This window comes from Lithobates pipiens, unplaced genomic scaffold, assembly GCF_037356315.1.
Source record: "Lithobates pipiens isolate NorthernLeopardFrog02 unplaced genomic scaffold, aLitPip1_a1.2 Scaffold_18, whole genome shotgun sequence".
NCBI lineage: Eukaryota > Metazoa > Chordata > Amphibia > Anura > Ranidae > Lithobates > Lithobates pipiens.
In genome coordinates, this window is record NW_027507758.1 from 58755178 (window position 1) to 58769272 (window position 14095).

Sequence of the window (14095 nt, forward strand, 5' to 3'; positions counted from 1 at the left end):
GAATTGTATCATGTCACTTCTGAGTTTGACTGTCACTTTTCCCAGTTGCTGTGGCCAGGGAAGAAGCTAATCGACAATCTGTGCTCCATTATTTTTAGTGGAGGGCAGGTCGACATCCGGGGTCTAATAGACCTCTGATGACTCAGTAAAGAGAACCTATCATTACAATATGCAATCTCATAAGGAGCTATTGGTCCCCTAGGCGAAAGCAATAAAGTTGATTGTAAAAAATAAAAAAAGGTTAAAAATTAAAGATCTATAAAAGCATAAAAAACACATAAAACATTTAAGTCTCCTGTTCCCACATACGTGCACATAAGAACAAAAAAACATGCGGTGGGTGCACCTATATAAAAAAATGACGATTGGGCTACAAGTTACATATCCCTGTGAACATTGGGAGTGAGAGCAATAACTCGAGGACCATTATTATTCATGCTTAATGCTGAACTGTAAAGGCTATTAAAATGTCTATAAATTATTTTGAGTACCAAAATGTGTTGCCATTTCACAGGTGTGGGCAATTTTTGACGTGTTGGGCATCTATTTACTTGTCACAAGCTCATCTTTTATATTTCACCAAATAATGCGGTGTTTGTGTGCTCTAAAATAAATTCAGTGTATTATTTAATAATAATTTTGCATTTGATAAACATCATGATACATTAAAAACATAATATGTGACATTAAAATTTGCAACTACTATCTTTATTCTGAAAGGTCTCTGCTTTTAGTAAGCACACGTGGTGTTTAACTAATCTTCAGAAGCGGGAAAAAAATGTTAATCTGTATGTCCCCCATATCCTAAATCAAAAAGGAACTTCTAAATATACAGTGCCTTGAAAAAGTATTCATACCCCTTGAAATTTTCCACATTTTGTCATGTTACAACCAAAAACTTAAATGTTATAGACCAACACAAAGTGGCACATAATTGTAAAGCGGAAGGAAAATGATAAATGGTTTTCAAAATGTTTTACAAATAAATATGTGAAAAGTGTGGCGTGCATTTGTATTCAGCCCCCTGAGTCAATACTTTGTACAGCCACTGTTCACTGCAAGGCTTTTTACATCTAGAGAGTGAAACTTTTGCCCACTCTTCTTTGCAAAATAGCTCAAGCTCTGTCAGATTGGATGGAGAGCATCTATGAACAGCAATTTTCAAGTCTTGCCACAGATTTTCGATTGGATTTAGGTCTGGACTTTAACTGGGCCATTCTAACACATTAATATGCTTTGATCTAAACCAGGGATATGCAATTAGCAGACCTCCAGCTGTTGCAGAACTACAAGTCCCATGAGGCATAGCAAGACTCTGCCAGCCACAAGCATGACACCCAGAAGCAGAGGCATGATGGGACTTGTAGTTTTGCAACAGCTGGAAGTCCACTCATTGCATCTGCCTGATCTAAACCATTCCATTGCAGCTCTGGTTGTATGTTTAGGATCGTTGTCCTGCTGGAAGGTGAACCTCCACCCCAGTCTTAAGTCTTTTGCAGACTCCAACAGGTTTTATTATAAGATTTGCCCTGTTCTTGTCTCCCTCCATCTTCCCATCAACTCTGACCAGCTTCCCTGTCCCTGCTGAAGAAAAGCTTCCCTGCAACATGATGCTGCCACCACCATGTTTCACAGTGGGAATGGTGTGTTTCAGGTGATGTGCAGTGTTAGTTTTCCACCACACATAGCGATTTGCTTTTTAGGCCAAAAAGTTACATTTTGGTCTCATCTGACCAGAGCTCCTTCTTTCACATGTTTGCTGTGTCCCTCACATGGCTTCTTGCAAACTGCAAATGGGACTTCTTATGGCTTTCTTTCAAAAATGACTTTCTTCTTGCCACTCTTCCATAAAGGGCAGATTTGTGGAGAGCACGACTAATAGTTGTCCTGTCGACAGATTCTCCTCCCTGAGCTGTGGATCTCTGCAGCTCCTCCAGAATTATCATGGGCCTCTTGGCTACTTCTCTGATTAATGTTCTCCTTGCCCGGCCTGTCAGTTTAGGTGGACAGCCATGTATTTGTAGTTTCACAGTTGTGCCATACTCTTTCCATTTTCGGATGATAGATTGAACAGTGATCCGTGAGATGTTCAAAGCTTGGGATATTTTTTAATAACCTAACCCTGCTTTAAACTCCTCCACAACTTAGTCTCTGATCTGTCTGGTGTGTTCATTGGCCTTCATGATGCTGTTTGTTCACTAAGGTTCTCTAACAAACCTCAGAGGGCTTCACAGAACAGCTGCATTTATACTGAGATTAAATTTCACACAGATGGACTCTATTTTTATTACATACCCTATTTAGTCCCAGTAATATTATCACTGGGTATAAGTGCAATGCAAGCATATCATGGCTGGTGGGAAGGGCTGGCGGAGTGCTGTACATAGCTTCCTGAAAACATCACAGTACCCTGCCCCATTATCCCTCTTCAGAGCCCTCTGCCTTTATGCTGGGGTAGACTTGGTCTGAGGAGGAGTTATGCAAATTTTTAAAGGCTTAGATGGGTGAATGCATGAAGGCTGCCCCAGGTAACATCTGCATGTGATGCTGAGCCTCCCTGATTTAAAGAAATTAAATCCAATAAATGAAAGAGAAGGCCAGGAACAGAAAGATTGGGAAAGAAAGGGCTGGGTGATGCTGGACATCCTCCAGTCAGAAAATGGGGCAAGCGCTATCAGACTTGCTGCCGCTTCTAATGCACACTCTGAGAAGCCCACCGTGTGCAGTGAAATAAAAAAAGCTATTTTAGTATAGCAGAGGAGTCGGTACAACTGCACACGACTGAAGGTGAGGCTGGAGTTATGCTTCAGCTTTAATATCTCTGAATTTACTGTAGGGCTGAAACTAACGATTATTTTCATAATCAAATAGTTGGCCGATTATTGTTTCGATTAATCGGTTAATAACCTTTAAAAAAAAAAAGTGGGTCAAATTGACTTTCATTTTCAACCACAGTGACAGGAAAATGTAGAAGTAATAGAAAACTTCTTAGTCAAAGGAATTTTCAGACAGTGGATGTGGTTTTCGTTCAGAAATTACATTCATTTTAAAAACAGAATGTTAAAAACAAGTGAAAATTTCAAACAAAATTCTTTCATTCAGCAAATGTACAAAGATTTTTCGTCTGAATATTCTCATCTGAAATCTGATCTGTGTGACCAGCATAAGGCTCAATACACACCTACGCAGTTTGCTTTTGATCTGTTTCTGCAGTGCTTTTTGCTGTACGTTTTGATTTTTGCGCACGTGATTTTACTGCAATTAGCATTTTTGCCTTTTCTTTGGGCAGATTAAAAAACACAAATTGCTGCAAAAACGCATTACATGCTTTTCTGCAGCTTCTCCATTGAAGTATATTGAACCAATAAAGCACCATTTTGCGTTAAAAGTCCCTGACCCTTTCAGATGTGAACGTGTTCTATAGGAAACCATGTAAATGAACTGTAGTGCATTTCTGCAAAAAAGCACCAATAAACACACAGGTGTAAACCAGGTCTAAGACGTTTAGTAACATAATGGGGATTTAAAAAAAATGAAAATTAGCCCTTTATAGTAGAAAAAAGCATAATAATCACTACGGTGAGGGGTTCATTTTTTTACTGTAGAACAGTGAATGTAATATTTACAGTAGCGATTATTTGCTCTTTTTATACTATAAAGGGCTCTTTTTTTTTTTTTTAACCCCATTATGTTACTGGCAGATTAATCGATTATGAAAACAGTAATCAATTAATTTCATAATCGATTAGTTGTCGATTAATCGATTAGTTGTTTCAGCCCTAATGTACTGCATGTTTTGGCTTTCAGTTTACACGGTAATCTCGGCTAATGCATTTTTTTCACTATACTCCTCATTTGGACTGTCCTGGGTTTTGTAAAAGTTTATCCAAAATGCTAAATTGTCATGACTGAAGCATGCATTAATATCAAGAATCCACCCTGTGTCTGTATAGGTATAGATGCAGCTGGGGGAACATAGAAAACCATATTGTATTGGTGTTTGGTTTACAGATAAGTATATTTTAAACTTGCTGCCCTTTAATTCTGCTGTTATTTTTTGCCCCTTACCTTGAAGTAGGTATCTAGTCCTTACATTCTGTGTTCACTGTAGAATATTCCTTTCAATTACATAGAAAGCCAGTGTTATCTCTTCTTTTCTGGGTTTTGCAAATCTCATTACTGGCATTGCACTTAACATGACACCACCTGCTTTCATCTTGTCATTCCCCTCCTTTGGCAATTTACTGTAAATTGTGATTGGGCTCTTCAGTACAGTGTTTTTTAAAAAGCTCATTATCTTCTGTTGGTTTTCCTTTGCCTTTCAAACCCATTGAACCCAATAGCGCACTTAGAGGATCGTATTCTTTTCTCTCAGAATTTGATCTTATATTAGCCATGTAAACAATTCCAATTTACATTTTGGGTTCTGTGAGGCAAAGGCCATTACCTTTAACCACTTAAGCCCTGGACCATTTTCCAGCTAAAGGACCAAGCCCCTTTTTGCGGTTCGGCACTGCATTGCTTTAACTGACAATTGCGCGGTCATGCGACGTGGCTCCGAAACAAAATTGACATCCTTTTTTTCCCACAAATAGAGCTTTCTTTTGGTGGTATTTGATCACCCCTGCGGTTTTTAACCTGCGCTATAAACAAAAAAAAGCGTCAATTTTGAAAAAAAAACGTTTTTTTTTTACATTTTGCTATAATAAATATCCCCCAAAAATATATAAAAAAACATTGTTTTTCCCTCAGTTTAGGCCGATATGTATTCTACATATTTTTTGTAAACAAAAATAAATAAATCGCAATAAGCGTTTATTGATTGGTTTGCGCAAAAGTTATAGCGTCTACAAAATAGGGGATAGTTTTATGGCATTTTTATTAATAATTTTTTTTTTTTTACTAGTAATGGCGGCGATCAGCGATTTTTATTGTGACTGCGACATTATGGCGGACATGTCGGACAATTTTGACACATTTTTGGGACCATTGGCATTAATACAGCAATCAGTGCAATTAAAAATGCACTGATTACGGTAAAAATGCCACTGGCAGTGAAGGGGTTAACCACTGGGGGACAGTGTAGGGGTTAAGTGTGTGTGTTTTTTTTAACTGTAGGGAGCGTGGCTTGGCGTCTGACGTCACTGATCGTCTTTCCCTATAACAGGGAACGGACGATCAGTGACAGCCTCAGTAGCAAGCACGAGGAGAGGTTTGTTTACACTTACCTCTCCTCGTTCTTTAGCTCTGTGACCCGATCGCGGGACACTGGCGGCGCGCTCGTGACCCACGGCTGGGCACTTAAAGGGCAACGTACCTGTACGTGCTTGTGCCCAGACGTGCCATTCTGCCGACGTACATTGGCGTGAGGAGGTCCTTAAGCGGTTAAGGGCCTTTATTCCTTTCTGGGTGCCCAGTCAGTAAAGGTGTCCACAACCCTTTTGTTTGAAACATCAACCCTTAGTTTTGCCTCTGAATGGTTTAATTTTGGAATTTCTTAAGACCATGAGAAGGCTAGAATATAGAACTGCAACACATCCCTTGATTGACAAAAATGGAAATATAGAAAATGGAAAATAGATATTGGGATTATAGCGGTTCCAAAGACAAGATTCAACCATGTAGTAAAATGTAGGAATCTTTAATTGGTACATGATAAAAACATAATAATAGTAAAGTGCACATATTCATCATACAAGCAATTTGTTATAATATATTAAAAATTGATGAATTATTGTATCAAAGTGTACAATGCCAATTTTATGTGATTATTTTCTTCTTTGTTATAGTTCATTAATCATTATTGTCCTATAAAGTTCCCTGAAGAAGCCACCACAGTCGAGAGTAGACACTACAGTATTAACCAACACTTAATATACATAAGTTGACCGTATGATGAATACGTGCATTTTACTAATATGTTTTTATCATGTACTTATTAAAGATTATTAAGTTTTACTACATGGTTGAATCTTGTTTTTGGCACCACTATAATCTCAATAGCTACCCCTTCCATTTTTGTTTAATTTTGGAATTGCATACACAGGCATTATTTTCCTGCATTTGAAATCAAACCCAGGTGAGAACATTTCCCGTTTACCTCAAGGGTGCAGCGTGGACAGCCTCTGAATGCAGCATGCTTTAGGCTCTGTTCACACCTTTGAATTTTTAATGCTTTTTTGCAGAAACGCACTACAGTCTATTTAACATTGTTTCCTGTATGACATGTTTACATCTATGCATTTTTGTAAAGGGTGAGGGACTTTTTTAAAGCAAAATGGTGTGTTTTTGGTTCAGTAGACTTCAATGGAGGTGTTTAAATTATTTTTATTCAATTTAAGAAAGGGTTACAGAACATAAAACATCATCATAAAAAATCCAATACAGTATTCCTCCAATAGACTAACATGTCAGGCTCAACACAACATAAATACACTGACAAACATTTATAAAAAGGTGTATCTCCTAGGACCCTGTCATAATAAAAATATGCAGGGAAGAGATCATGTGAGATTTGGGGGCACCCCACATCCAGATACAATATGGATTCAATGGGGAAGCTGCAGAAAAGCATGTAGTATGTTTTTGCCATGATTTATGTTTTGCATTTTTTAATCCACCCAACAAAAAATTGGTCCCCTAAAAAAAAGCATAAAAAAAATGAAAAATGTATGCAAAATGCGTCCAAAACATGTGTGCAAAATGCACCACAAAAAAGCACTGAAGAAACAGATCAAAATCAAACTGTATAGGTGTGAACCATTGGGATGCATTTACAATGAAGGCAAAGCAGACCAAATGCAGTCTTTAACTGTGAATCGCATTCACATATGTTTGAGCGCCACTGAATTCAGTGCAAAAACCAACATTTGATTGCAGCAGTCATGTACACAGGCCCTAACTCAGGTCATGGTATATCTGCTAGTAATTAGTCACAATCATCTGAACTTGTTTTAAAGCGGAATTTCATCCTAAAGGAAAGTTCTGCTTTATGTCCTCCTCTAACACTTTTGGGAAATTTTTTGAGGGTGCAGTGGGTACCTAGTTTTGGTAGGTACCCACTTACGGTCTTATCACCTATGTGATTCCACCAGAAGTATTTGTAGCTGCTGACTTTTAATTTTCATCAAGCAGGCTAAAGATCCTCTTTAACTGCTTCCTGACCGCTGCACGACGATATACATCGGCAGAATGGCACGAGTGGGCAAAAGGGCATACAGGTACCTCCCCTTTAAGAAGCAGCATTGCAGGCCCACCACGTTCTCTGTGACCCCGGGTCCTGCTGACTCTGTCTGCCGGGGTGCTTGCGATCATGTCACGGAGAGGTAGAACGGGGAGATGCCTTTGTAAATAAAGCATTTCCCCGTTCTGCCTAGTGTCATGACAGATCACTGCTCTCTGTCATCGAGAGCAGTGATCACTGTCATGTGTGTTGAAGCCCATCCCCCAACAGTTAAAATCACTCCCTAGGACACACTTAACCCCTTCATCGCCCCCTAGTGGTTAACACCTTCACTGCCAGTGTCATTTACACAGTAATCGGTGCATTTTTATAGCACTGATCGCTGTATAAATTCACAATGGTCCCAAATAGTGTCAAAAGTGTCCAATGTGGCTGCTATAATGTCGCAGTCACAATAAAAATCGCAGATCACTGCCATTACTAAAAAATATTTATAATAAAAATGCCATTAAACTATCCCCTATTTTGTAAACGCTATAAATTTTGCGCAAACCAATCAATATACGCCTATTGTGATTTTTTTATTTACCAAAAATATGTAGAAGAATACATATCGGCATAAAGTGAGGAAAAACATTTTTTTATATATATATTTTTGGGGGATATTTATTATAGCAAAAAGTAACAAATATTGTGGGGTTTTTTTTCAAAATTGCCGCTCTTTTTTTGTTTATAGCACAAAAAATAAAAACCACAGAGGCGATCAAATATCACCAAAAGAACGCTCTGTTTGTGGGAAAAAAAGGACGTCATTTTTGTTTGGATACAACATCGCACAGTGCGCAATTGTCTGTTAAAGCGACGCAGTGCCGAATCGCAAAAAAGTGCTCTGGTCAGGAAGGGGGCATATCCTTCTGGGGCTGAAGTGGTTAAAGAAATTTTGCCCATCCAAGTAGCTTCCTAAGTTTTGCCAAACTTTAGGGTAACATAGAGTTCTTACTTATAGTGCCCTTTGATGAACTAAAATATTTTCATTATGATTTATTGTGATAGTGAGTTTTTCAAGAAATGTAATATTTCATCAGTCTAATCTATTATTTTTAAAGGGATCTGTGCAATGTAATTTATCAACACTGTTTTTAATGGCATCGTGGTATGTGGAAATTCATGGTGCATTGCTTTACTGCCTTGGGAGTGCCATTCAGAATGAATGCGTATCCATTACACAATACCATGTGTTGCACTAACCACAACACAACCCAGAACTTAAACGTAGTCATTAAAATCACATTTTTTTTCTATGTGTATATCTCTTTTTAAGTCCATTCTGTGTCTGATTATAGAAGCTTTCTGACATCTAAGATGTCCAGATTAGTAAAGCCCATTGGCTTCCTTACCGTTAGTGGCAACCCAATTGCACCTGTTTCTGTGGGTGCTGTCTTGCCACTCAGTGTGTGCTCTGCAATTTTACTAAGAGGAAGCCATATGCTTCTTATTTTCCTTTGGAGGTGTCCTCATGTGACTCTTTCGTCACTTGAGGGGTAGCTGTAGCACATGAAATTACCTATTCTCCTTCTCCCCCTCCTTTCCCAATGTGTTGTGTATGTAGTGAAGATCCATGTGTAGTTTGTAATGTGGGTTTAATGACACTTTAATGCAGACCCTAAGCCTAATATTGAATTGCGATGTACTAGCTCTTGTGCACAATGCTATGGTAATTTTTGATCACCGCAACCCAGATTTTCACCCACAATTGTCCCTCATGCGTTGTCCCCATGAGTATAGCATTCGTTTTTGCAAATGATCTTCTCTACATTTTTAATTCTCTGCTCTATGAATTGATGCCTCCACTCCACAGATAAACCTGCCCCTGAGACGTGTCAGTCCACATCTGGTAGATTAAAGTATCCAGTAATGACTGTCACCGTTAATTGCTTTATAAGTGACGTTCTCTATTAACAGCCTGTCCAATTCTCCTTCTTATTGTGAAGGTCTCCCCTGTAGATCTGTACGATTTGAGTGACAGCCTTCTTGGTTTCTATGGATATACAAAATCCCTCTGATGTCTTATGTTCGTGTGACTTTTTTCATGTATATTACAAGACAATGTCTTCTTATCAACATGTCAGCAGAAGCTTCCAGTAAATATGCAGTTTTAGTTTCGAGTCATTTAACTCAGTAAAAAGACTTAGATCTTTGATGATTACAGAACACTAATGGATTTGGTTGTTTGCAGCTAACAGTATCCAAAGAATGAGGAGGACACCTCCGCTAGATGAACTACAACCTCCACCTTACCAAGATGACAGTGGATCTCCTCGCCTCTCCTGTACGCCCTCTGAACTCGGGGACAGTAAATGCGAACTGTCACACGGTAGCAATAGTCCCAGATACTCATATAACAAGTGCCCCAGTGAGGGCAGTACGGGACATGAAATAGAAAGCTTCCAGAACAAGGCATATGAGGAAGATGTCCCAAGTGACAGCACAGCAGTTCTAAGCCCAGAGGTAAGTAAGAGTAAAGAACACTCCATGAAACATTGTGTAGCTGTATGAAATGGCAACATAACTTTAAATCAGATTTTCAGGTATGACCCAAATTGACTACTAAACATCACTCTCACCCTTCTAGATCATGTTCTAGCATTCATTTATGACATTTTCCTTTTTCCTGGTTTTTAGCTTTTAGTACTCTCTATGACCTCATCATGCCCCCCCCCCCCAGAACCACAAATCCCAAGAAGCCTTTTACTTGCATGCAGTGTATGGACACACTTTTAGTATTATACAGAATTTATATAGCATCAACAGTTTGATGCAGAGATTTACAAAATAAAGGGAGACGATACCGTTTCAAAACATTTTAACATTTTAAGAGAAGATGGTTAGGAGGGCCCTGCTTGTTAGACCTTACAATCTAAAATTGAGTGGGGGGGGTCAAGAAATACAAAGTTAAAAGCTGTAGGGAATGAGTTGAGGACAACAGTTGTAGGTGACAAAAGTTAGATTTTTAGGTGCAGGCTGGATAGACTTCCCTGAAGAGATATGTTTTTAGGGATCATCTAAAGATGGGACAGATAGAAGCCAGCTGGAGAGATTAGAGAGAGGTGTTGAAGAGAGCAAGGAGGATGGTTTGGGTGATATTTTATGTAACTCAGGGCAAAGTGGTGGATGATTTTGGATGTTTTTGGGATAGAAGCCAGTGAAGGGACTGACACTGGATAGTTGATAAAGGTGGATGAGTCTGGCAGCAGCATTCATGGTAGACTGGAGATGAGGATAGTCTGTGCAGAGGTAAGCCAACAAGGAAGGAGTTGCAGTAGTCAAGGCAAGTGATAACAAGGCAGTGGATTAGTAGCTTGGTGGTGTCATTCGTTAAGAAAATGTTGCAAATGTGAAATCAGCAATATTTTTAAATAGATTGGATGTGGGGCCAGGAAGAGAGGCCAGAAGAATACACCTAGCAACCTGATATGAGGGAAGGAACTGATAGTTGTGGTATGGATCCTGAGGAAGAAGTCAGAGGAGAGGGCACAGGGAGGAGGAAATATTATGTAGACTAGGCAGTCTAGAAGTTTTACGGTAAACTGGAGCAGATGGGTCTTAAGAAGTTTAGGCTGGTGAAGTCCAGTGTGGGCTTCTTAGGCATGAGGGTAACCAGTGCACATTTTGGAGGGAGGGGAAGTTACTAGTGGGGAGGAAAAAATTGCAACGTTAGAAAGCATAAAAAAGCGCATCTACATGATTACCTGAATAATTGCATGTAACGGGGTCCAGGGGGCAGATGGTTAAAATAGAACTATAGGCAAAATGTTTGCTTTTATTTTGGATAGAGTAATGGAGGATTATAACCCCTGTGAGGGTTTCTTTTTGCCATCTGTGCCCCATTGCAGAGATTTCCTTTCACTTCCCTGCAAAAAATCCCTGCAAATTAGGGAAATTCCATGGGGACCCCCAGGTCACCAGAACTGTTTCCAGTGGAAGATTTCCCCTTTATTACTTTTCTAAGGACAAAATTTACAACAATATAAAAAAAATAAAAAAAACATATGCTTTAAGTAGGCATCAGAGAAGAGTTTGGTGTCCTGTTCTCCTCCCGGAGTCAAAAGGGGAAAGTATTGAATGAAAGCGGTTGTAAACATGGTATGTTAAGTGGAAGAGATATCTGGACAGTGGAGATTTCATCATAAACTGAACATCATAAACAAACTATGTTCTTTGCCATTTATTGAAAAAAAAAATCCGGGGTAGTGAATGATTTTGTCAGTAACAGCATTGGGAAATAAGTAGGAAGTTACAAACTGAAATAGGTTGGCAATGACCAGATGAGAGAAGAATAATGAGAGATGCAATAGGTCTGTTAGGCAGCACAGAAGGAAGAATGATATTTTAGGAGAGCAGATTTATACTTGGTGATTACGTTTTACACCACACTTCTTATAAAGCATGACTATGTCCTCTGAGACGTCTAGTGTCACCTTTTTGCCAGGGTTGTAAACTAAATCGCTGTCATGAGGGGAGCAAGTGTGTCCAGGGAGAATGAAAGTGGGCTGCTGTTGTAGACAGAAGTGGTCAGAACAGGACTGGGTTGAGATTTTGTTGTTTAGGTAGTCCATAACAGAATAGAGACGAATAGTAATGTTTCTATGGGTAACTGCTAGTTTGAGTGATAGGGAGTTGAAAACCTGAAGAGCGTGAAACTGATAAGGTTGTGATCAGAGATAAGAAAAGGGGTGTTGCAGAGTGCAGTGGTGAGAAAACACAAGGTACAGGCTGTTTCCAGCAAAGTGGACATCAACATGTACTTAGCCTGTAAAATTAACTGGTGGTCTTGTTGCAGAACCCTCTGCCAGTCACAATATTACACCTCCCCTAATTTATGTCTGTATATTAGGTGCTTATAATTGTTCCTGATTCTGACAGGTCATGTAAAGGCAAAGCTGGCCGTGTGTGTTCTAAGGTCCCATACACACTATTCGATTTTCTGCAGATTTTTGTCTTCAGATGTACCTAAACTATGTAGTGCATGGACCTGCCTGATTGCATAGAAATTGAAATTCTTAAAGTATTCACCTCATATTATGTGGTTTTGGTAAATCTGAAGACAAAAATCTGCAGAAAATCTAATAGTGTGTATGGGGCTTTAGTCTCGACTGCTTACTGCCTGGCCTCACCTTTTACACATTTAAAGAGGAAGTAAACCCTGATGGGTTTTACTTCGTCTTTGTTTCCCTGCAAAGGTAAAGCATAATGGGATCGATGTCCCCTTTTCCATGAATCGTCCATCTTCCTTCCGGGTATGGCGGCTCCGGCGCTGTGATTGGACATCAGTCCTGCGCATGCACGCGGTAGCCGCTGCTAACGGCATAATCGCCATTGGCAACGGCACGCTGAGTGCACCTGCACGCCGCTGTCTATGGCGGTGCCTGTCTTTTGCAAATATCTCCTAAACCGTGTAGGTTTAGGAGATATTTCTTGCACCTACAGATATGCCTTAATCTAGGCTTACCTGTAGGTCAAAGTGGTCTGTACTGATTAACAACCACTTTAACTCCACTTGTCTTACATTCTTACTATACTATCCTTGAGATGCTTAACAATAAATATTGCAATTATGAAAAATAAACCTGAGCTTCAAATTTGTGGTTACTAAGGCAATACGGTTGATTCAAATGCTCATACTTATCTTTTAAGGTTTATACCCATTTGCCTTCTTCCATAATGTTATATACCCTAGTCAACCATTCTCTTCATTTGGGAGCCCTAGGTTATTTCTAAAGCAATGGGATTAAGCATTCAACAAATGTGGTAGGAGGGTTCTCTTGTATGAGCCAACTGACATTGTCAGGTAAGTGACACAAGTGACACATAATAAGTGACACAACTGACATGGTCAGGTAAGTGACACATAATGGGCTACTATGCAATGCATAGTAGTCCATTATGCTTTACCTTTGCAGGGAAACAAAGGAAGTAAAACCCTACAGGGATTTTCCGTGCAACTTTTTAAACACTGTTTCTGTCACTTTTTAAACAGCCTTTTTTTCCCTTCCTTCCTTCAGCCTACTAATTAAGGGGAATGGTTAATTTGTCACAGGTGCTTGAGGCCTATATAACCTTCTGTAGAACTCATTTTGAGCCTGCTCATCTTTGAGCTTGCCACCTTTTTACTTTCTGGAACTTAAAGGGATTGTAAAGGGAATTAAAAAATAAAAATAAAGTAACAAACATGTTATACTTACTTCCACTGTGCAGCTTGTTTTGCACAGAGTGGCCCCGCACCTGGTCTTCTGGTATCCCTCGGCGGCTGTCTCGGCTTCCCCCCGCAAGTACTTCTCACATTCATGCGAGCTATAAACAAAAGCGGGAGGACAGACCATTTTGGCCCTATAAAGAATGAGGAAGGGGATCTGGTTACAAAGGATGTTGAGATGGAGAAAGTATTGAATTTCTTCTTCTCAGTCTTCATGAGGGAATTGGGGGGCTTCAGTAACCAAAACTGCAGTATTTATCCTCAGGACACATCACAAGAAGCACCTTCATGGATAACAGAGGACAGAATTAGAAATAGGCTTGGAAAACTTAACATTAATAAGCCACTGGGAACCAGGTGGCTTGCACCCGAGGGTCCTCAGGGAACTCAGTCAACTAATTGCCAGACCATTGTTCCTAATTTTTACTGATTGTCTACTGACAGGAATGGTACCAGCTGATTCGAGAAAAGCCAATGTAGCACTAATATTTAAAAAAGGGCCAAAATACATCCCTGAGAATTACAGATCAGTTAGCCTAACAGCAATAGTATGCAAGCTCTTGGAGGGGATGATAAGGGACTATATACAAGATTTTAGTAATGGAAACTGTATCATTAGCAGTAATAAGCATGGTTTCATAAAGAATCGTTCTTGCCAA

The 14095-nt window shown here is 39.5% G+C and overlaps 1 protein-coding gene across 2 annotated transcripts in view; it reads left to right on the forward strand.

Annotated features, from left to right (window-relative positions):
- SYT14 (synaptotagmin 14) overlaps positions 1-14095 on the forward strand; it is a 348909-nt gene that overhangs the window by 273449 nt on the left and 61365 nt on the right. For both annotated transcript variants that reach the window (XM_077485715.1, XM_077485716.1), the window contains exon 5: positions 9420-9691. In XM_077485715.1, the coding sequence (XP_077341841.1) occupies positions 9420-9691 (272 nt within the window). The remainder of the gene's footprint in view (positions 1-9419; positions 9692-14095) is intronic.